This window comes from Toxotes jaculatrix, chromosome 17, assembly GCF_017976425.1.
Source record: "Toxotes jaculatrix isolate fToxJac2 chromosome 17, fToxJac2.pri, whole genome shotgun sequence".
In the NCBI taxonomy this organism is placed as follows: Eukaryota; Metazoa; Chordata; class Actinopteri; family Toxotidae; genus Toxotes; species Toxotes jaculatrix.
Window position 1 is genome coordinate 4,988,875 of NC_054410.1, and position 23,858 is coordinate 5,012,732.

Here is a 23,858-nt window from a genome sequence, read left to right on the forward strand (position 1 = left end):
TCGACTTTACCTATCACCTAGATATCTTTCTATAACTGTATGTGATTACTGAAACTGCTCTGTTATCTCTTTTTTCTTTTTTTACACCAACAGGTTAGTGAGAGCTTTTTTAATGGGATGTTTGAAACATTCGACTCTGTGATTCTCTTTGCAAATACCTTTCTGAAAATCAGTCTCCGTGTATCAACATCTATCTGGAAAATGTGATGCAGTTTGTCTCCTTCAGATACAAGCCCTCTTTCTACTCTTTGTATAAAATGACTAGCAAGTAAACTGTGCTGTGCTGTGAGTTCTGAACCTTTGTGTTTGTATCATTAACTATTGCATGAAATGGACAAACGGTCGTTTCTCTCTCTCTTTTCCTTTCATGTGGAGATTGTATGGAACAGGGGCAGCCTCCGTGTGGAAGTGCCAAGAAATATTAAAACAAGAATGATTCAGTGTGGACTCAACACGCACATCTCTCAAATATAACAACAGAACAAACAAAAAAAACACTGCTGATGATTTTACGCGTCGCATTGCAGGCTGGAAAAACACTAAGTTGCTGCAGCACTTTCACAATCTTCAGATACTAATTCCATGATGAACGGAATTATATTTTTGGACTCATTTTGGGAAGATTTGTTTAGACTTTTCTGGTATATTTACATTTATTTATACTCAAACTAAAATGAGGAATAGATTTAACCTTTAAAAATATTAGAATATTGCGTTAGTTTTCTTTAAATTTGGGGGGAAATGAACTTTTTTTCCAAACTGTATGACAGTATCACATAAATATTCTACATCTGCTTGTTCCAACTTTTAACTGAAGCTGTATGAGGCCTACACTTAGAGAAATACACAAACCTAGGACACAGATGTTTTCATGGAAATATAATTTGATATAAAATTCCTTATAATTCACCCTGACATCCAGTTTTTGGCATCCTTGAAAACTTTGAGATTTCCACTGGAGTTTCAAATAAAGTTGTCTGGCTTTGATTTGCACTTGGCTGCACAATACAGGTTTGAAAAGATGGATCGAGCTGAGAGTCTGGCAGTTAAAGAGGTTAAATCATCTGTACAACCCCGATTTTCCGCTTTTAAGAAAGAGAGCCTCCATTCTGCTACAGGAGATGATGCGCCCCCTACAGGTGGTTTAAGTGCAACTGCAAGTATAACATAAAAAGAAATACCGGACAGCTGTTTGGCATTGTAAGTGCAATATTCATGAAGACCACTGGGACAGACCTATATTCTGGGATAAAATGAGACCACAGCAAAATATGTGCTTTAGATTGTTTAAAATGGTTGTCTGTAATCACTGGTGGAGGGTAACTTAGTGCATTTAATTAATGCATATAAGTACATACTTGTATTAACCTTATGGTGGGTCACTTTGGGCTCTATAAGAAGGCTCTTGAGAAGATAATTAGCAGATTGATCCACAGTGAAATTAATAATTAGTCTCACTACTCTAATAAATAGGAACTAGTAACTAAAAACTCCCCCTGGAGAGCTGGATTTTATTCTGGGTACTGTTAGAAGACAACTTCCAGATGACCTGAGGGGTCTGGTTGGACTGTAGTCAGTGAGCAGGTCAGTAATATACTGCACAGCCAAACCATTAAGTGTTTCATGGACTATCAACTGGACTAACGCATTATGAGAAAGGTCCCTGGGCACAGACAGATAAATGGTACCCACCCCTCCTATATAGGACCCCTCGACTGAAAGAAATACAGTCATTTTGTGTCTCTTGATGGTTGATTTTATTCTTTCTTTGGTTCTTTTGTATCTGTGGTTGTTATCTGACTCTTTGTGGCTGTTTTTTCAGGGCACTCCTGACCTCTCATGCCCACTCGGCCTGTGCTTGGTAGGCCTGTTCATGTCTTCCCATCCATGACTGGGAGCCAGTAAAAGAAGAGCTTCAAAAACTGGGGTAATATGTTCATATTTATGTTAGGAATTCTGCTGTATTTGTCCAGTGTGATATTAGTACGTTTAATCATCTAAATACTTCTTCCATTGTTCTTGCTGATTCCATACAGCATAAAAACACGACCATTGCGACAATTAGTGTGAAATCATTTACATTACGTCTTTTACAGATATGTTAGACTGTACCTGTACGAGAAAAGGTTACTGTCAGAAGTGGGATTCGAACCCACGCCTCCAGGGGAGACTGCGACCTGAACGCAGCGCCTTAGACCGCTCGGCCATCCTGACTTGAATACCACACTTTGTAATTTTATTGTGACAATTGTGAAATCATTCACATTACGTCTTTTACAGCTATGTTAGACTGTACGAGAAAAGGTTGTCCTTTCACAGATATGTTAGACCGTACCTATACGAGAAAAGGTTACTGTCAGAAGTGGGATTCGAACCCACGCCTCCAGGGGAGACTGCGACCTGAACGCAGCGCCTTAGACCGCTCGGCCATCCTGACTTGAGCTCCATTCTTGGTAGGATGACTTATAACCTTCACCATGTATGTCAGGTTATTGATAGGGTTTGATGTCTTTCATCTTAGTGTAATAATATTTAAAAGAAAAAAAAAAACATATACAGTATGGATGTTGATGGAACCGTTAAAACATCTTTTCCTCCTCACGAAGCTGCTGTTTTTTCTTACAGCTCCCATGAGTTAGCTCAGCGTGAACACGAAAGTTCACCTCGCTTTTCATAACTGATGTACAGTGACAGCTGTTTTCCACACCGATGTGTCTGTACGCTTAACTACGGCAGCACCCCACCTAGAATTGCAACAGACTTAAGCTATCCTCGGTTATATAATGAATGTGCTTGTAGCTCCTTTTAGTGTGGTGATAAACGGAGGGTTTTTCTCATTCAACTCAGGAAATTAGCTTGATGGTTAGCTAGATAGCAGCAGGTTAAGACGTAGCGGAACATTCATTCCTCACGAAGAAAAAAAAACAACAGGTAACTTCGCAGGTGGTTTGTGGGAGAGACGGACCATTGATATAGGCTTGTTTAATAATCGTAGTCCGACACTGAACGTCTTCGCTAGAGCAACGAGTTGGTATAAATATGACTCCTGCTGTTAGCTAGTTAGCTTCAACCGGCTCTGAGTTAGTTTCTTGCTACAGTTAGCTAAACTAGATGCTACGCATTTGTCTTATTTTTCTGTTCTTTCTGTTAAGCTAGGTGGAGTCTGGTGAGTGTTTTTCCACATCGGGCCTGTGTTTTATTGTGTTGAAATATGTACGGTTAAACTAATCCCTCAGTAAGACACTGAACTGTCTGGACTAGCCAGTATGCTAATGTTGGCTAGACAAATAGCTATTTGACACTGTACCTCCCTCCTGTAGTGTTTGCCTTTCGCACTTTCTCGCAGGCTCAACAGCCGTTTCACTTGAATTATTCACCTTGTTGGAAAGGTAATATTTACTGAAATTGTTTTTCTAGTACTTGCCAAAGCCAGGTAAAAATATTAGGAGCTTGTCTCACCAGGCTATGGTACTTACAAATAAAATAGTACTTCTGTAAAGGCCTTATGCCTGGTTTTATATCCATGAGTTTGTCAGAGAGAGACTGGATATTTTTGATGTGTACTTAAATGGCAATTATTCACTGCATAACTGAGCGTTTTAATAATCATATTAGTGGTGTGTGAAAATGAACTTGATGTGGCTCTCTCTTTCTCTCCTCAGTTTGACAATCATGTCCTCCAGCCCCCCACACAACTTCTCCTGGGTAGAGCCAGGCAAACTGGCAGGACTGGCAATGCCCAGGATGACATGTGAATACCAGTACCTGCTGGACAATGGAATAAAACACCTGGTTTGCCTGTGTGAGAGAAAACCACCGTACCATGACTCGTGCCCAGAGTTGCAGCTGCACCACATCAAGATAGCTGACTTCACTCCTCCTTCACCGAGTCAGATTGATAGATTCCTTTCTATCGTGGAAGAGGCCAACTCCAAGGGGGAGGTAGGATCTTAGATACTTGATAGACTGTGACGTGATTGATGGTTATTCTTTTATAGTACTTTCAGGACTCTCCAGGGTCAAGTTTTGTACTGTAGCCTGAGACACAAGCTTCAGTACTTCAACCTAAAACATTTGGCATCACGTTTAGTTGAATTTGATGGAGCCCATGAGATAGTGGAAAAGAAGTACTGCCTTTCACAACTTTGCAGCTCCTCCCAAGTGCATGAATAAAGAAGGAAAAGGGCTGTCATAGACTTTGTCAGTGTATAGAATTGCATCCCATACATTCAATTTTTAACCCCCCTGCATATGGCCTGTCAAGGGCTGCCAGCACCATGTTTCTTACTGATGTTAGTCAGTTGTTTAGAGTACCTGATTTTCCTCTTAAGTAGTCAGAAAAGGTCAGTATTTCTGCAGCAGTGCAGCTGAAGTTTATGTCAGAAAATACTGAAAAATACTTTTGACAAATCCCAAAGTGATGTCTTCAAATTGCTTGCTTGTCCTACTAGTCATCCAAAACCCAGACATATTTATAAGACAATGAAACAGTGGATGTTTGGCACTGTTTGCTGGAAAAAAAAACTTTCACAACTAATCAATAATCAAAATATCTGAAGTTTAATTTCCTGTCGGTTGACAGCAACTTCTTCAGCTTTGCAACTTGCAAAAAAAAAGTGCAGATACCTGTCTCATAACAGAAACTAATGCAGGGTGTGTGAGTAGCTACAGGGGATTTAGTAAAATAAATATTGTGTTGTTCTTCTTCAGGGCGTAGGAGTTCACTGCATGCATGGCCATGGCAGAACAGGGACCATGCTGGCCTGTTACCTGGTGAAGACGAGGAAGATTTCAGGCATTGAAGCCATCAATGAGATCCGCAGACTTCGGCGGGGCTCAATCGAAACTCATGAACAAGAAAAAGCAGTGGTACAGTTTTACCAGCGCACAAAGTAACTTTTACACAGGGACTAAACCAACAGTTTTGCATCTGTTAGGAAGCAAACATCCAATGATTATTATTACTTTTAATAAGTACAAAATAATAGAAAGAAGTGCCTCAGTTATACTTCTAAATTAATACTTTATTGGCTAGGATTAGGAAAATACAAAAAAGTATGTTTAAACAAGCAACAACAAAAAAAAGACCTAGAAAAGAGCACTGAACTCAAATATTGAAATTATCCACAGTCTGCCTGTGGGACATTTAACTAAGACAGACATTTCTACAGTTAATACATACACACACTGCCTTTTTAAATGGTACTGTATACTGTCATTTTTGCTAGCACATTATTACTTTGCTTTATATAGACATGTTCTCCTTGTGTTTACATGGCTTTAACCTTCACTTATGCACTGGACTCCACGGAAAAGAGACGCTGACGCTCCTTGAATGTGAGCTTTTCAGGAGCCGTCGTTCTCTTGATTTTCTTTTCCTGGTTTCTGCAAATAAACAATATGAGCAGAAATACTTGAATTTTATTACTCATAATAATAATTACTAATAATTATTTATAGGGACACAAATAGTAGCTTGTGCTGTTTTAAAATATAATTATAGAGCATAGTCTGCTGATTTATTTTACTCAGGGATTTTCTTTTTCAAACACTTGTAAAGTGGAATGGAAGAAATATAAGGAGCAGAGCAGACTTATGTAATCAGCTTGTTGTGATAATGACATAACTGTACATGTACATTTCTGTGTCATTAAGTCATCTTTAGTAGAAATGTTGCATAAATAGCTTCGTATTAGTTCTGATTTAATTTCAGTGTTTTGCTTCAGTTGCCAAAAAATGTAAACTCACTCTTTTGATGCCAAGTTATGAACATCTTCATTCAGTCCAATTGGTCTTTGACCTGCCAAACATAAATAAAGAAAATATATATTTGATGAGCACTGTCTCCTTTATGAAACTGACTGCGACATATATAATTATTTATCATGTAATATTGAACAATGACCTGTCTTTGCCTTGTCTTCCTTTTGAGAAAGATAGTTTTCTGTCTGTTTTTCCAACTCTTTCAATTCACTGTTGATGTTTCCTCCGGAGCTTCTCTTGTTCTAATGGTGGAAAAAAAGTATTACATATAGATTGTTGTAGTTTTTTAAACATCATCAAACTACTTACAAGGCGATCACCAGTGTACCTTGGTTTTAGTTTTAATAAAACATTTCTAAATTTTAAGATTCTAACTATCTATTATGACTTGTAGTTATGGTCCACTGATATTTTAAGATAATAGAAGAAATATTTATACCATATTTACTCCTAAAACACTACAGTACACTGTGATCATGGAGTAGTAATTTACAGGTTGTGTTGCAGTATAACCTGTATGATAAGAACAGTACTAGATCCCACAACATTATAAACATGTTTTACCAAGTGAAACTGTAATGTCAACCTGACTAATCTCTATTTAGTAGTAACTGCTTACATTTCCCAGAAAACCTCTGAGCAACGCCCTCAAAATCAATGTACACCAGAAAATGGATCGAAAAAAGTAACAAGCCCATCTCCTACAGCTGTTTTTGTAACCGTGTCTAAATATTTTTGGGGTGGATTTTCCCTTTAACTAAGCCCTGTGCTGTGCTGTGTGTTTCACCTGTGCTCTCGTCTCCAGCTGCTGTATCGTCACCATCATGTCCAAATCCTCATCCTCCTCCTCATCCTCTCCCCTTTGCTGAATTTCCTGCAGCCTCTTCTGAAACTGCCACTCCAGGCTGAGTTTGCGGAGTCGGTCGTTCTCCACCGCAGTGCGCTTCGCTTTAGCCTGAAGCTCCTGCACCTCCTGCTCCAGGAGGTCCACCACCTGAAGCCTCTGCTGCTTCTCCAGCTTCTCCTGGGCCTCCCTCCTCCACGGGTCAGCCAGCTCCTGGGGGTCTTTTTGCCTCTTAGGACCTGTGACCTGCTTCCATTGAGTGGGAGGTTCTTGGAAGGAAACATGTTTTGTTGGAGTGATGCTTACTTGGGGTTTTACTGCTTGACTCCTGAATATGCTGGGTCTTTGCTGCTGTGATGAAAGTGAGGGCTGAGGTAGCTTCTTGGTCGCGGAAATGGGGCATGCATAAATATGGTTAGCTTGGTTCTGAGAACTCTGTTTATGTCCATTTCCTTTAAGAGTTTGGCTCATCTTCACTGAGAGCAAAGTTGAACTCTGGAATGTGATGAGCGGAGGGTTTGACTGCGTGTTCACTGCTCTGGTCACGGGGATGTCTATACGCACGGGCTGAACAGAGGGCGTAGGCGTTGGATGCTGTGAAAAAGGGGCTCTCCAGACACCAGCGCCACTTGTGTAAGTGCCCTGCTGTAGTTTTTTGGGAGAACTGTTATCAGAGAGGATGTCATGAGTAGAAACACTGGAGCGAATGGGGAAAGACGAGTAGTGGCTCATGGTTTGTTTTGCACTCCAGTCCTGATGCTCCCACGTGTTCTGCCTTTTGTCCAGCAGGGGGCCTCCACTGTCCATACACAAGTTCTCCTGTGAGAGTGCTTGACGCTAGAGGGGTAAGTACAAACATTTTAGTAATATTAATGTAGTTGTTCTTTTTATAAACACTATATCAGTTTTCCTTTGTTTATTGTTCCTAGAAAGTAGAACATATGATGATATATTTGTAGTGCCAGAGGGACATCAAGACTTACCATGAAAGTCTTCTTACTGGAGCTTTGTCCATTTAAAGGTGTCAGAGAGGCTTTAAATGTTTGCTGTGGTCGACTGGATTCAGGTATGTTCATGTCCTGTGATTTAGGAGTTGGAAGTGTCAAGTATTCCCTGTGAAATGTCTGGATAGAGGCAAAAAAGTAAACAAAAAAACAGGTCCTTTTGTGTCATAAATTAATTTAAAAGCAGTACATGTTTGTAACTAAGCATTTAGTGTTTAGCTGGCACACTTTTCTAATGTGACTGAATGACTTCAGCTTCTTTTTTTTCTTTAAACCACAAAAAGTTCTGTTTATTTTACTGTCAAAAAAGTTGTAAAAATTGGGAGGAAAAAAATAACCTGTAACAGAAATTCAATTGCAAATAAAGTAATATTACAAGTATTTTTTACATGAATGTGTAGAGAAACTATAAATAAATAATATTACATTTTCACATTTTTTTCAGAGTAAAATGACTTGTCCTTTTCGGTGGCAGTAAAAAATAATCTTTGATTATATTTCTAGTCAGTGTTCAGCCTCCACCACAAACAACCGAGGTGTAAGAAATAAGATCTAATATCTAACAAATCTAGAAATATCTCACATCAGAGCAAAGGTTGATACTGGAAACAGCAGCAATGTTGCTCCCTCTCCCAACGGGGTCAACAGGTTCATCTCCATCCTCTAGGCAAAAGTCTGCTGAAATAAGGAGAAAGTAAAATCACTGGAGTGGGAGTTATGACTCATCCATAACCATTAAACATATTTCACATTAAGGCATTTACTGGATAGACTCAGCAGCAATAAGTGATCAAAACAGAAGTGCACCCACTGGTCACGTTGGGGTTGGAGCGATAAAGCTGCCTGTTTCTCTGTATTATCTGATCTTTCTTCCTTTTGCTGCTTCCATGGAGCTGTTCTGAGGGACCAGGATCCACCACACTGTACAAAATGAGCGCTTCGCCGTTTGGCTTAGCATTGCTTTTATTGCCTTGTGAAGCAAGACGTTGTCTCAGTTAGGTCAGAAAGAACAGAAAGTGAGAAAAAAATATATTGGTTTTGTGTGTATTCGGTTCTTACCTGTAGTTTTTTCTGCAGCTGGTTCACTCAGCAGAGCCCCCAGGCCGTGGTAGCTCGCTCCAAATTTTGCAACCTGTAAGGTCACAACAGGGCCGGTTTGCACCATAATAGCTGCTGCCCTAAATTGAAATAAGATTAATATAGTCACCATTCATTTCAATGTCTTATTTAACTGTTAGCAACACAGTCCCTTGAAAAATAGTTTTGTTTGTGACTATCATCACTTTTATTTCATGTCATTAATATCATCATTTCTAGACATAATTTCAGTCTGGACCAGAGCGGTCAACCAACTAAACAAAACCTGTTTTGTCATCCCTAAAAACAAGTCTAAACATATTAATTTTCCTTTGTAGCTGTTTTGTAGTTACCTTTCTTGGCTGAGGCCAACGAGGCTTTTGCCATCCACACTGAGCAGCTGGTCCCCAGCTGTTAATCTGCCATTCTGCACACACAAGACACACAAGATTTATTTCTATCTTTTCTTGTATAATTTAATTAGAATTATTCAGTGTTTTTTTATTTTTCTACGTGTCAAGTTTCAAAAATGTGTTAGCTCTCACCATTTCAGCGGGTCCTCCCTTGACAATAGATTTGATATAAATCCCAAGGTTACCCTGCCGTGCTCCCTGTGGCAAAATAGGCGGGAGGGTGTTAATTAGCTGAGATGTCTTGCAGATAGTTTTGGTGTTTGAAGTGTTCCAGTTTGTGAGCGCATCTCAATTAGGGGAAAAACATTTGGTCAAAACTGAGGTAGTCACCTTGGCAGCCACGATGCTGACCCCCATCCCACTGTTGAGAGGTTTATTCAGTGTGATAGTCACAGTCTCTGGCTCTCTGTGTCCTGCCTGTCGAAGAAAATAGTGACTGCTGAATGAATGCCTGACTTTATCTTTTAAATTTAAATGATTTCTCAACACAACTAGAACACCAAGTATTTACCAAGTGTGTACTCTCTACAGGAGGTGTAGGGTCACTGAAATACATGGTCCAGTCCCCTTTGGAGTTCGGGTGGGATATTAAAGAGCAGAGACCTGGAAGACAAGGATGTCATCCAGTACAAATGCTAGACAAATAATCTATTTTAGGTGTGTTTTTCTTAGATACAATACATCCCTGGTATATGATTTTCAGATTTTGACTGTTTGCTGATAGGACAGACTATTCAGAATCCCGTACCTTTCCGGCAAATCGGCTCCAAAAACTCCATAAACCCAGGAGGGATTCCTCTCACAGTGTCACAGGAGTATCCTCCCTCTGGCAGCAGGAAGGGCAGATGGAGGTCAAGGCTCTCCTCCAGCTGGATGTCCCGTCCTTCGCTCCGAATCAAGTTATCTGCTGAGGCCTGTGTAGCCGTCACTACAGCATCGATCAAATCCTGCAGCAAGGATGACAAGTGGATCAGACAGCAGAAATATTTCAGGAAAAGGTCGTTCTCGCATACAGATTGGCATTTGTCATTCTGTGACAAGGCTCCAATCTGCCTGCTGTGACCCTTGACGCCAGCACTATGTAAAGCAGTTAAAATAAATTCTTCTTTAACAACTGGTAGTAGCAAATTACTTGTTGTGGCAGCAGTAGTAGTGCAGTTTTAGTTGCAGTAGTATAATAGAAACATGAGTGTTGAGAGCGGTACTGCTAGACTAATATTTATTTCAGATATTTCTATTTATTTTGATTTCTGATCAATTACCCAACATGGCTGCTTCCAACAGTAACGAGCGCAGCCATTTTTTCAGTAAAGGCGGGAAATTCGAATTGACAAAGCCCCGCCCACTGTGACGTCTGCGCCTCTTTTCGTTTGTTGTCGTTAGCAGGTAGCTAGCTAACTTTATACCAGCCGCTACCCGTGGAGATTTGTGCCTCTAACCATGACTGGTTTTCTTTAACGAGCCAAGTGCTTATTTCTTGCTGTTTTTTTGTCCGTGTTTCAGCTGCGGTCAGTTTGTGTGTTTGGCTAAGCTAACGGCCACTCGAGTGGAGTTTTCAACGTGATTTTTTTCCCCGACAAAATCCGCGACCTAACCTGGGAAACGTTCTGAACTCCGGTAAGTTGGCTCAGAGTGACTGTGTTGTAAATGAATATCGTGGTGCCTATTTATGAAATGAATGTCCTGTAATAATAGTTTAATGGGAAGCTTGATTTGCATTTTGACACTCACGGGACAGGTAGTTCCACACACCTCATATTCAGCAAAGTATTAGAGGAACATTTCACTCAGAAGCAAACCGGTAATGTGACAACGGGACTGTTCGTCATATATTATTCATGATCATATTCGTCGTTGTTAATTATTCATATTATTAAATCTATACTGCTGAGCTTTTGTTCTGAGGCTGTTGCTACACTCCCCCACTGTCATTGTATAACTTGAGATTATATCTATCTAGTGGTCAAGTTCTGTGTACTGTTATCAATACCAAATACCCCAGGTATCAACTCTGTATGCTCCCTATGCACAGGAGCTGGCTACTGAGCTCTGATTATTAGTAGCAATAGTACTGCTCCAATTCCCCTTCAGATCAAAAATCTTTTGCAAGGGTTTGTCTCAAAAGCAGCATCATAGTTTTATTTGCAAACAGGAAAAGAAAAAATAACAGAAGTACCCAAAGTACTCACAGGGGGGATGCAAGGCTCATTGTCTGCATAGAGGTAGCCGGTTAACAGCATCTGCAGCTGCCATGAGTTCAACTTGAAACAGGTTTTCTGGATGTCCTTCGCGTCTTGCATTGAGTACTTATTCATGGTCAGGAGTGTGGTTGCCTAGAAACAGCAAGGCAACGCTATTTTAACAGCTTGTACCCAGTGAAATATCAAATATGTGCTCAGAAACTGTGGATAAAACCTGAGATGAAAACTGCAAAGCATAAACAAGTTCAGAAATGAATCATCTAACACAAAAGCTCATATCTTTAATGAATAATGTAGATGCCCAGAGATGTTTATCATCATATTTTAGAGTATGAAAATATATGGATTTACAGCCATTTAAAACAAGGTAATGTAGTGTACCTACACATCAAACTTAACATTACTGAACAAAAAAGCCCAGTCTAAGCCGTGATTTTAACCAATATTCAGGCATGTAGTGCAGGGAGGCATGGACCTGGATAATGTGTCCGAGGTGGCAGTCAGCAGCCAGCTCCAAGCCCTGCCTCTCCGCCCAGGCTTCGATAGCAGTAAGCCTCTGACGGAGAGCTGCTCCCCAGTAGTGGGAGCGCAGGCCTGCAGTGTTGGCCTCTGGGCTCATGAGCTGGTTGAAGAGCCAGGCACTGATGAAATGGAAGAGCTGGGAGAAGAGCTGGATGGTGAGGGCAGGGTTGACCCAACAGCGGCGTAACAGAGACATGGTGTTCATTAAGGTGTTCAACACCATCTCTGTAACAGACAGGACATGAGTTCTAAAACCTCCGGATAATATTTGATTAAGGATGCTAAATGTCTCTTACAAGAGTCTTGAACTACATAATAATAATAATTATTGTTTTAGCATTACATTAGTATTAAATGAACAAATAGTTACCTATACCAGCTGGCAGGGCACCATGTTGCTCAGGATCAATCAAAAAAGTTGGCAGGTGCTTTGTTAACTCTTTCTGTAGACACTGTAGCAGGCAGCTTAGGACAATAGCACACACATATAAAAACGTTTTCTTTAGCTAACAATCCATATAACTGTTGGGAATTTTTACAGTTGATTTAATGACTTCACTTTAATGACCTTACAGCTTGGGTTATGAGAATTTGTTCTGTACCACAATGTAGGTCAGCTAAATTCACTCTGCTCTGTGAGCTACAATGCATAGATAGATAAATAAGTTACTATAAATTTCATGAACAATATTCTAGGGCTGCAACTAACCGTTATTTTAATTAGCGATTAATTTGTTGATTATTTTTCTGAGTAATTGTTAAGAGGAAAGTTCCCCACATTGTAGAAACTGGAACTGACAAATATTTGGTATGTTTCCTTGATAAATGATGAGGTGAGCAGGGTCAGATATGATTACATGTTTGTAGTACAGTGACTTGATTGATGAGAGGGTGGAGGTGATGGTCTGCTGAGTGTGTGCTGTAGTTTAACTATGAATCTAAACGCTCTTAAACCTTGCAGTAGCTTTACCTGTAAGCTTTGTGCACCAGGTGGGAGAGATCCAGCTGACTTTGCTGTGTGACTGGACAGAGATCTTTGTCATGCTTGAAGAAATTTAGCAGCTCAGAGGAGTTGGCCATCCAGAAGGCAAGAGCCCCGGCACTGGTCTGCTGCCTCTGAAGGGCAAATACAGCAGCACTGTCATTTAAACTCACAGAACACCTGGTTTATAGTTTGCTAACACACTGTGCCAGTTATTCAGTCTCAAGTGAGTAAGCGTTTTCTTAGACTTGCCTGGATGACCTTCCCTGTCATGGCCACCATTTTGTTAGTGATGGAGGTTGCACTGTGCGTTTGTCCTGAGGGCTGAGAGCCTTGCTTGTAATGGCGCTGCAGAGCAAAGCGTCCCACAGCATAGAGGATGTAAGCAGGTGAGAGCTTGTAATGAACTGTGGAGCTGTTGGTGTAATTTATGACTGCAGACAGGAAGGCTTCCTCAGCTGAAATGTGAAAGACACCAGCAGGGGGCAGGAGGACATTATGAAGAGAAAGGGCAGTGAGTTTTCAACTGACAAGTATTAAACTAGAAAATGACACCGAGCAAGGACACCTTTTTTATCTCATACTCACAGTTGTTACAGAATTTAATCCCAAATGGTAATCCAGGCTGATCCGAAAAGTCAGGATGACTTCCTGGGTGCTTTACACCTGTTATTTAGCAAAGAGAAGTCATATGGTGCCGCAACTACAATGACTTGCTGCTCTAGAACAAAGTTCTTATTGACTGGAAGTGAAATAAGCCTTTATTGTGTATATGGAAAGTACATTGCTCATGCGTTACGCTGCACTGTTCATGACAATTTCTGTATTACTCACCCGAGGCATCTTGCCTCTTTTGCTTTTTGTTTTCAGTGCAGTGTTTTGTCTCATGGTTGGACACACAGATGCTGTTGTTCAGTGGCTTTTCAGTTGACCTGGATATTGGTTTAAAAGGGTAGGATGTTTTTTTCTGACAGTTAGGTACAGTTTGGCCTGGGACCAGAAAAATAAATATTGATAGTGAACAATGAAAGATTTTACCCATTCCCATCTCCTGAAACCTTGTCAGCCGCTTTAGTTTTGCTCTTTTCTGCCTTCTTTTCTTTTCTTGACAGTGTCCTCTTGAAGTTTTGGATCATGCCTCCTTTCTCCTTCTCATGACAGTTTTCCTTTATCATTCAACACATTAAAAAAACACAAATATCAGACTGTATTTGTGTGTGTGTCAAGGAAGGAAGTACTTACTAGATTATCATATAAAATAGGACATTAATTGATAATTTAGAGTCCAGATACAACTGGTTATTTCATGCAATATGTATAATAGGTTGAGGGTACCTGAAAACTCTCCTTGTCTTTCTTGAGAACAAAACGTCCTTCTCTGTTGTCTGAGTTCCAGTTTAATTGTACAATTAAAGGTCTCTCATCCAGGTCCAATTTGCGTTCTTAATCCACATAAAAAACAAAGACAAATGGTCAGAGCATAAACCTTAACAGTTTGTGGAACAGCTGGACCAAGAGAAATCACATAAACAGCCTAAATGTCCTGTGGCTATGGGGTATTATAGTCTGTTGTACAGTAATAGGGATTTATCAGTATGTGTGGCTATGTTTTATGTCATCACGCCAGCGACAGTCGTGGCTGGAGGCATTATGTTTCTGGGTTGTCCATCCATCATCCGTCCCATTTTGATGAATGTGATATCTCCAGACCGCCCTGAGGGAATTTGTTCAAATTTGGCACAAACTTTAATTTGGACTCAAGGATGAACTGATTAGACTTGGATTTTGGAGGTCGGAGGTCAGAGGTCAAGGTCACCTGCCTCCCATTCTTATGAACATGCTATCTCAGGAACTCAGTCTTACTGCATGTAGTTTACCTTCATTAACCTTCAGTTCTTACCCTTGTTGGCGTGGATCTCATGCAGGGAATAACTTGTAGTCAGCATTTTCATATCAGGCCTGAATTTCTCTGAGAGAGTTTCAATAATCTCATGAGTTGAAGAGTTGCTGCAAATACGCAGGCACTTTGTGGCCACATTTCCTCCAACATGATCCTCAAAGTAGAAGCGCATCACGCCGTGAAACTCCAGGTTCTGCTGGGAAACAGAAAACTGTTTTAGCTTTTTTAGTGCATCCATGATCATGCTTCTTCTGTTGAGGGTGCTGAGACCATATAGTTTAATAGGCTTTGAGAATAAATACAGAAATGAAGGCCAATCTTCCTTTCATAAAATGATGCTTTGGATTTAAGAATTTAAAAAGCTTTCAAAATGTCCCTGAAAGACTTTCCCAATTCACAAGTGTTGTGCTGTGAAATGTGTGGTCACAACTAAATGGATGTATATTTGTGAACACTGTAACACTGATCTTTGTACAGTTACAACTCCATAATGCCCAAACTGCTGACATTTGATTTTTGTTGGGCTGCTACGAACCATCATGCTCATTATCAATTAAACTGCCATTTTTTTCTTGATTAATCAACTCAGTGTTTTGTTTGGAGCTGCAACACGTAATTGATTAAGCAATTAGTCAGTCACCAGAAAAACAATTAACAACTATTTTGACAGTCAGTTAATCCTTTTAAACAAATTTCAAGCAGAAGTAGAGAAAAAATGTTCTCTTGTTCTATGGTAGAGTGAAGATATACTAAGACTAATATAATATATGGTAAATTGTGCGATGTAACTGTTTGGATACATGTTTTGACTGAATAACAAAACTTGGAAAGCACTTGACATGTTCTCGGCCAGGTCGTTTTCTTGGCAGGAGATGTAATTGACAGAGTGTGTGAAATATCCAGACAAGTTGTTATGATAACGATGCGGTATAAATATCAAAGCTGTTCAGACCTTGGTAGTTCTTTCTTTCTTTTTTTTTATCACAACACCTTTGGGTTGTGGAGTTTTGGTCAGACAAAACAAGACATTTGAATCTCACATTGTCTCTTTGGGCTCTGCAACTTCTGATTGGCATTTTTCACAGTTTTCTTCCCTTTTATAAGTAAAATTATGTATCGAGAAAATAATCAGCAAATTAATCATGATGAAACTAATAGTCCCCACTTAAGTACGTTACATCTCAGTTACTGGTAACTTGCTAAAAAAAACAGCTCTAAAGATACATCTGAACCTGCGGCATTGACAGTTGTGCAGAAAATTAAGGTTAATCCAAACTAAAACTTTGTGAGGTGTATGAACCCAGTCGGATGCTTGCAGGCGACTCACCTCATCTGGTTGGCTTATTTCAAACAGGTCCAGTCTGTTGTTGTTCCACTGTCTGATGACTTTGGCTAACTTCTCTCGTTCTTCCTCCTCTGGCATTTTTCCTCAGTGAAACCTCAAAGTTTCTATCTGACTGGCTCCTGCAGATTTTCTCCAGAAAATGACAGACGAATAAAAAAAATAAAAAATCCTGTTACACAGAAGTTCTTATCTGTCTTGGGTGTTAAGTATCTATTAAGACCCACCCCCTTCTCCACTCTATTTCCCATTAGTTATAAACTCATTGTGCTGTGCGGTGAGCTCTTAAACATAATTGCCTTCTTCATCCCCACATCCACAGCCCCTCTCTAAACCCCTGCACCCCTCTGCCCTCATTTAACGGGTCAGTGGATCTTTGTTATGCGAGGCCAACAGTTTCCTAATCATATATCCATCACAGGCACATGATTATAGTCGGCCAAATTTAATCTGTCATTTTCTCTGTGTTTGTTATCATATCATTTCCACCAACAAAAGTGTATGTTTTCAAAGGGTTTCCTGGTGCAACTATTTACACATTTTTAACTGTTTGTAATATATTCTAACCATGGTGCAGAAGTCGTTATGAGATACCGACACTGTGCAGCAGTCCCAGAGACGTTTCCACAGTCACCATGAGAGATTTCCATCCTCTTTTTCGCAGCGACATGGATATTTACGCTTGAGGGAATCCCACTTCTCATGCATACCACTGATTTTCAACACAATTTATGGTTACATGTCCTCACCATTCAGTTGGCACTATGTATGTGGGGCAGCTTTTGTTGGCTGCTCTGAAGCAGTCTGGGTAAACCTACAATGGAACAAAAGCCTTAACAAAACCAACCCTCAATTAGATATACAGTACAGCTTAAAAAAACAGCCTTGAACAATCAAGGGTATTGTTGTCTGGATGCTGGAAAATGCAAAGAAGATGCCTTTTAAGGAAAAACTCATTATACTTTATGTCATGATGATCCATTTGAGGAATGTGTACAAGGCTGAAGCCCGTCAGCATAATTCTGTTTATTTGCGTGTATGTTGAAGAGAGAACTTAGAGTGCATGATCTTTCATTGTTTTTCCTTTAAAAATTGCAGCTGGACACAGTAGTGTTTAACAAATGTTACTCAAACAGGAGTAAAGTCACACAGAGTCACAACATGTTTTTAATAACAGGAATAAGATATATCAGGCTTCTCAGTAGTGTCAATTCATTTCTGGTTTTGGTGTTTTTGTGGAATTTGCTGACAAAAAGAAAAGATAAAATATCTTTATCCTTATCCTTTAAGAGACAAACTCCAGAAGGTTTTATAAATGGACACATGGTGGCGCTATATGGTCCAGATTCAGGAAAAAAACAAAACATTTCTTCCTTCCAGTCTCCTTTAAGTTTTGATAAATCCTGTTAAGTAACAGACAAATGCATAACAAGCAACAATTCTTCTGCTCTTCTACAAGAGCATCTGTAACTCAGAGAGCTGAGACACAATTTCTTTGCTGAAAATTAACCTTGTTGAGGTGTGAGACTGCAAAGATTTGGGTCCTTTTTTAAATTTAATTTTCAAATGCCTCCTGTGTTGCATCCCCCCACAGTGTAAAAATCTACCTTGCACCTTTAAACCCCACAGAATATCTAATGTAACACAAGTCTGAAATAACCAGGGCAGTACAGTCTGCAGGACTATTCACTGGATGTAAATCTAATGAGCAGAGTAGCACATCATGTGTATTGTAAACACAGCACATATATAGAAAATAATGCAGTAATGTTCCAGCTCTTCACGGCTTCAATCATATTATCATGCTGTTTCCCTCTGTGTCCTTTGACTTGTCTTTCCCCCTGTCAGAAAACACAAATACACAAGTCAAACACATTAAGGATTAAAGCATGAATCTACATTGTAAATCTATATTCACAAGCATATTCTTGCCTCCCAGACATCACTGTTTGTCACCTTTTCTCACACCTTCCCTGCCATCTTCCCACCTCTTGACACTTTTTTCCAGTTGTGTCAAAAACACTTTTCTGCTTCATTTAGTTTCATTTGTCTTTTTTATTATCCTCAAACAGTTTTAGGAAACAGAGAGTTATAATTGTTGTCTTCTTCTTGTTGGTTTGACACTGCCAATTATCAGTTCATTACATTATAATATGTTCTGTATAGAACTGTAGGCTAATGATGATAAACATAAATAGGTCTGATGATGTGATTTTAACAAAATCTGTTTACCCTCTTAAATTTTCTACTTCCTCTATGGTCTCTGGCAGGGCGACTCCACTCATCTCAGGCAACATCGTCACCAGTCCACTGTACAGCACCGACATCACACCTGAAACAAATGCAACGAGAAATCGCAAAAGACACCTTAAATTGGTAAGTCTGAATTCTCCCCTTATATTATTTTAGAGAGCTAAGAGTTTTCTCAGAACACGGCAGCATGAAGTGGAAGACTTAAATTTACCATAAAGAAAAAGAGGCAGCTCCTGTGAGATACTGGCCAGTCTGTAGAGCAGAAATGGGGCTGCTATAGCTCCGATGTCGCTGGCTGATGAACACACTGACACGCCCAAATTTCTGTGAGTAATAGAAAACATAACCAGCCACAATCAAATAAAATATACGGGATTTATATTCATTTTACTTGTTTTCAAATTGGTATTTGTTTGTAACTATGAATTAGTGCAAGACTACACGCAGCTGATGCTGAGAGGAATGTTATTAGTTCTGAAGGTATTTGGTCATAAAAAAACCTCGTACTGGCCAAATTTAAATTGGAAAATGAAACCTGAAAATGGAACTGGAAGTGATCACAGATCATCCTGAGGGTAACATGAATGTGTGCACCACATATCATGGCAATCAACCCAGAAGTTGTTGAAACATTTCACACCACAAAACCACAAATGTGGCAGTAGAGGAAAAGTCAGGGGTTCACCAAAGTCTTTAAGATATGTGACACCATCAGTGTCTGTACAGTTTTATGGCTGTTCATCTAGTAGTTGTTGTGGTCTGGAGCAAAGTGCTGGACCAACTAGTGACAGACCAAAAATGTCACACAGACATTAGATTTTAAAGATACAAAGGCTACTAAAAATTAGTGTATGGTCCTTTTATAGTTCCGGTTAAACCTGCTTCTCATTTACTTACTAAGACAACAGATGTGTGTTTGAGTTGTGGAAGGGCTGATAGGAAAAGATGTTTGTAAATATAAATGATTCAGAAATCTTTTGTCTCCTCAGCTGCAGTGAGTTCAGGCATTTTCTAGAAGCTCTATTCTCATGGATTTGAATATTCACTTTAAATTTTGCACCCTCAGACACATTTTTCCACTTTTCGTCTGGTTGTGTTCTTGCTTGTCTGATGTGTACGTCAAATGCGGCTTGTTTGTCATTTTTCACAGCTCATAAAAAAAAAACCATATCTACCAACACTCAGTGTTTTCACACCTCAGAGGTGTCGGATACATCTCTGTGTTTGCAAAGTTCACAGTCTCAAATCCAATGGCAACGGCAAGCCTCCCGATGATTGCAATCAACTTTTTCAACCAGGCAAAGTCTGTGGCAAAGACAGAAAAGTGAAAACAGAGACCAGGTATCATCACTTTACCAATCAAGGCGTTGACATTACTGACAATTCTTGAGTAACTGAGAAATCATCACACCATATCTGTCTCGCTCTTCACCTGATGCCACATGCACCGTCAGCTGTACTTACCCATGGAGACGAAGGGGACTGTGAGGCAGGCAATGCCAGCAATGAAATTGGCGATGGCCATGAGGGAACGTCGGCCGACTCTGTCGACCATCAGGTAGAAGATGAGGCCGGTGGGAAGCTCCACCACAGCAGAAATGAAGAAATCTAACAAGAGGTTTTCGCCTGTGATCCCAAGCCGCAGGACCAGGCCTTGAAACACAACGGTGCTGGTAAACCTGGATGAAAAACAAAGAAATGTCAAGTTAAATTTGCCTTTGAGATTACTAGCACATCCCCCAAGAACAATAAATATGGTATTTTATAGTAGTAGTAGAAAACTCAATATAAAATCTGAAGAACTGACTTACCAGGCATAAGTTAAAATGAGTGTGTTTTTTCTTATATTTGGTGTCCTAAACAAATCCATAACTGACACAGGATTTACTTCTTTCTTTTCCTCCAAAAGAATTATCTGAAAAATATTAATTGAATGGTCAGTCAGATTTGGTAAAACAGATTTTCAGATTTGCATCTGCCCAGCTCCTAAGGGGAGCAAAGATTAAATAAACATACACAAAAGATATGCTACACGAGCTTTCAAAATATTGTCATACCTCTGGAAGATTATGTGGTAAATTTCTCCCATTGCATTTTGCAATGTTCGCAGTAACTCTCATGGCCTCTGTAGTTCTTTTTTGCGATAACAGCCAGCGTGGAGATTCAGGAACAAGCCTGTATTGGATTCAATAGCTGCATCAGTGCTATTATAAAGATAAATAAGACTGGCACATGTGAGGCAAACCATGTCCTGGAGCCATACCAGTGGTATGAAATAAACAGAAAGCAGGGCGCACTCATGACCAACTGCAGAGTCCTCCAGGAAGACAGGAAGTAAGCAAGACCAGGCAGGATGACCATGCCAATAGAGTAGAAAGTCCGGCTCATCATGGACACAAATTTCCTGTTGTCTGATCCAAAGAACTCAATCACTGCATCAAAAAAAAGAGAACATGTTTTAGCAGACAGACTAAACTCTTACATATGTCTTTGACAGGACAGAGATGATTGACAGATGCAGATAAACGCCGAAATATTAGTATGAGGCATTGTGACTGACAGCAGTAAACAGGATCAGATATGTTAACCTTTGTGTAGATATGTGTACCTTTTTAATAACCCAGTTGTCCTCAAACTCATTTCACTTACTTATTTTGCCATCTACTATTTTCCAAGCTTGATTATGGCTTACATATTCGGTCTAAACTGAGTACTGAGTAGCCTAGCTGCATGACTCTGTGAGAGTTGATCTTTTTTTTATTGTAAAAAATCTTTTCCTTTACACAAGGTCCAGTGTTTCAACATACCAAGTACATAGGTGGCCGTCCACGCTCCCTTTCCAAAAAACCCTTGTAAAAATCTAAAGATGAGCAGCAGCGGGTACCATGGCGACAGCATGACCCCTACACCAGAGATACCGAGGCCAAGCATGGATGCCGTCAAACACGGCTTTCTGCCAAACCTGTGAAAAGACCAAACAGTATTTATTACTGTTAAAACTGATTAAGAACTTACATGCTTCTCAGTGGATTATTGCGAAAAGAAAACGACTGAAAATTATTGGAGCAAAACAAACCTGTCAGCCATGTAGCCGGTGACAAAAGAGCCAATGAAAAATCCACATGCCAGGGAAACTTGATTCAGGTCAGCGAGCCAGGATTTCTCACAGACCAATGAGAACTAAGTGGAAGAAAATTTATTTTGGCTTTTTAATCCAAAACCAAAATTAACAGAACAGTGTTTTTGTGTAATTATTAGTACTACTGCAAGAAATAACTCAACTAAAGATCCAGAAAACCATAAGGACATTTTTTGACATAAAAAGCAGGTTGAAGTTTGAAGTCAACACCCAGGAAAATATTTCAAAGCAGTGTAAAACCTTCCTTATATGAGAACTGCCACAAAATAATACACTGTCAAGAGAGGAAATTTCTAAAATTCCTCATGAAAACACAGCTTGCCTGTGTTGTTTTTAGCTGCTCAGGACAGCATGGTTCACGTAAACGGAGTTGCACAACATCACATGAGTATTACATGTGATTTATGTAGCACAGTGAGTCTCCTCTTAACTAATCAGTTAAGGGATAAAAGTCCAATGTAAAAGCAACATAAGAAAACCTGTCTGGAAACTTTTGACAGATAAATTATCTATTGATACAGTGACCTGGCAGGAGTATCCTCATACCTAAGACTTCTAACACCGTTTATGTTGCCAGGTAGAAAGACAATGTGCTTACCTCAGAAACAATAGTGCTGTGGCTTTTATCAAACACCCATCCATTGTCACAAGGCACCAACTGGGTTCCATTAGAAGTCAACAGCCAGTCAAGTTTGTTGCATTTGTTTTGGCTTGTGCTCCAGTCCACATCAAACCTCTCACAGCGCCTGAATGATCCTGACTGTTCAGAGCGGGGAACAGTAACTTCCCGTACCTCGACCTCTGTCCAGCCACATTCCTCCTGGAGGCGCTCAGACCCAGGACTCCAGCACCAGTGATCTGGAGTGTGCCCTAGGAAAACAACTCCGACAAGTACAAAAGCAAATACTATCAACGGAAATGAACCAAGTATGGCAATCTTCTTCTGGAAAGGCCCAAAGTTTCCTATGTGCTCGATGAGTTTGTCTACATTTGCCATCTCTGCTGATTATGCAGTGTCTGGGAGAAGATGCTGGATCTTATGCTTTAAGGGGTGAAAGCAGCTCCAAGCTGAAAATATCTAAGAGGAGACACGTCTTTAAAGACATCAGTAAGGCCCAAGTGTTGATCAAAGTCCCTCTGTCTTTCTCCCTCTGGGTTCACTGGTCATCTTTTCTAGGAACTGAGCAAAGCTTATCATGCCATTACAAGTGCAGCGTCACCACACTGCAGTTTATACGCCCTGTCTGCAAGACACCAAGGGTCCCTTTACTCTTGTCCCTGCACCATTCATATTCTAAGGAAAACAATTCAGGGAGAGAAATATTTCTCTTCAGGGCCGTCTCTTATTTTTATCAGCTACAAAGAACTCCAACTGTAGCACAAAACTTGTTTTACCTACTGTACCAGACATTCTCTGTATTCCTTTTTTACCTGCATTTTTTTAAGGCTGTTCTGGTGCTGTGGGTTTAGGAACCATGAGGTTGTCTTTTGTGGTTTGTAGTGACGTAACTTGACAACTATCGGATGGATTGCCATAAAATTGTGTTTTGGATATTCACGTTGCCCTCAGATAACTTTGGTGATCCCCTAACTTCTTACCTACTCCATCATCAGGTCAAAATTTTTACTTTCTTTCATTTATGATTATGACAATGATAGCGGCATTTTGTGCTTTGTGTTTTGTGTTGAAATGCTGCTAAACATCAGCATTTCATTGGTAGCATGTTAGCAAGCTGCTGTTAGCATCAGCATTTGCCCAAGTACAGACTAGAAGAACCACTAGCATGCCTGTACATGTAGTCGTGTTTTCTTTTAACCCTTAATTATTGACCTTTGTAGACCAATAGTGTATGTTCAGTAGTAGAACGCACTACTAGCATTTTTGCTGTCAGAGACTCTTGTATAATCATGTGCAGTGGCCCCTTGGCTGCATTTTTTTGTCCCCTCTCTGCTTTAACTTTGCTGAACTTTTGACAGAATTTTTTTCCTCAAACCTAAACGTCTATGATTAGCCTTTCATAACTTAAACTAATGCGATTACAGTTGTTGCGTAATCAGTAATCATTCATTGAAATGGTTTTGGTCCCTACACTAATGACTCAAATGAAAGCCAGAATGAAACTTTGAACAGTTCCAAGTCAAAGATCTGTGGATTCTTTTCTTTTTTTTTTTTTTTTTTTAGTCTGCACATGGAAAATATAAAATATGGATTTAATTTGCTCTGCGTGTTCCAGTTTATCTGAGATAAGCTGCCTTATCAAAGTCATGTAATAAATTATGTTTACTGCTTTATATAATTCACTGAACACTTGTAACAATCCCAGAGTAGCCTGAGCAACATATAGACACTTCCCACAGTTGTTGGAATGTAGTATAATGTGAACATTAACCACAATAGAGCATTTCAGAGAAACAAGA

At 39.8% G+C, this 23,858-nt stretch overlaps 3 protein-coding genes and 2 non-coding genes across 8 annotated transcripts; 1 reads left to right on the forward strand and 4 right to left on the reverse strand.

The window, feature by feature from the left end:
• Positions 1-2,131: 2,131 nt before the first annotated feature.
• On the reverse strand, positions 2,132-2,214 carry trnal-cag. The gene has a single exon. It is a non-coding gene; the product is annotated as a tRNA-Leu (tRNA).
• A 140-nt stretch (positions 2,215-2,354) lies between these two features.
• On the reverse strand, positions 2,355-2,437 carry trnal-cag. Its single transcript has one exon. It is a non-coding gene; the product is annotated as a tRNA-Leu (tRNA).
• Positions 2,358-5,076, forward strand: dusp23b (dual specificity phosphatase 23b). 4 transcript variants are annotated; one of them, XM_041061533.1, is made up of 4 exons: positions 2,658-2,931; positions 3,347-3,389; positions 3,663-3,942; positions 4,711-5,076. In XM_041061533.1, the coding sequence occupies exons 3-4, from the start codon at positions 3,673-3,675 to the stop codon at positions 4,894-4,896; spliced, it is 456 nt and encodes a 151-aa protein (XP_040917467.1). In that variant the 5' UTR covers positions 2,658-2,931; positions 3,347-3,389; positions 3,663-3,672; the 3' UTR covers positions 4,897-5,076. The 4 variants fall into 4 exon arrangements, with proteins under 4 accessions (XP_040917469.1, XP_040917467.1, XP_040917466.1 ...); XM_041061535.1 differs by lacking the exons at positions 2,658-2,931; positions 3,347-3,389 and adding an exon at positions 2,358-2,453; XM_041061532.1 differs by lacking the exon at positions 3,347-3,389 and having other exon boundaries at positions 2,659-2,931.
• A 119-nt stretch (positions 5,077-5,195) lies between these two features.
• LOC121197776 (afadin) lies at positions 5,196-16,129 on the reverse strand. The gene is made up of 24 exons (XM_041061531.1): positions 16,034-16,129; positions 14,707-14,902; positions 14,142-14,248; positions 13,845-13,972; positions 13,641-13,738; positions 13,395-13,457; positions 13,059-13,264; positions 12,795-12,940; positions 12,195-12,289; positions 11,778-12,049; positions 11,291-11,434; positions 9,850-10,048; positions 9,613-9,704; positions 9,432-9,518; positions 9,234-9,299; positions 9,042-9,115; positions 8,671-8,789; positions 8,423-8,581; positions 8,195-8,289; positions 7,591-7,731; positions 6,551-7,444; positions 5,906-6,005; positions 5,749-5,800; positions 5,196-5,385 (listed from the first exon to the last, which is right to left on the reverse strand). Exons 1-24 carry the CDS (start codon positions 16,127-16,129, stop codon positions 5,292-5,294), a joined length of 3,723 nt encoding a protein of 1,240 aa, XP_040917465.1. The 3' UTR covers positions 5,196-5,291.
• A 1,711-nt stretch (positions 16,130-17,840) lies between these two features.
• On the reverse strand, positions 17,841-22,437 carry oct2 (organic cation transporter 2). Its single transcript, XM_041061037.1, has 11 exons — positions 22,039-22,437; positions 21,378-21,481; positions 21,109-21,263; positions 20,565-20,733; positions 20,359-20,476; positions 20,113-20,216; positions 19,766-19,980; positions 19,498-19,606; positions 18,513-18,625; positions 18,281-18,380; positions 17,841-17,889 (listed from the first exon to the last, which is right to left on the reverse strand). The coding sequence occupies exons 1-11, from the start codon at positions 22,435-22,437 to the stop codon at positions 17,841-17,843; spliced, it is 1,635 nt and encodes a 544-aa protein (XP_040916971.1).
• Between the last annotated feature and the right edge of the window lie 1,421 nt (positions 22,438-23,858).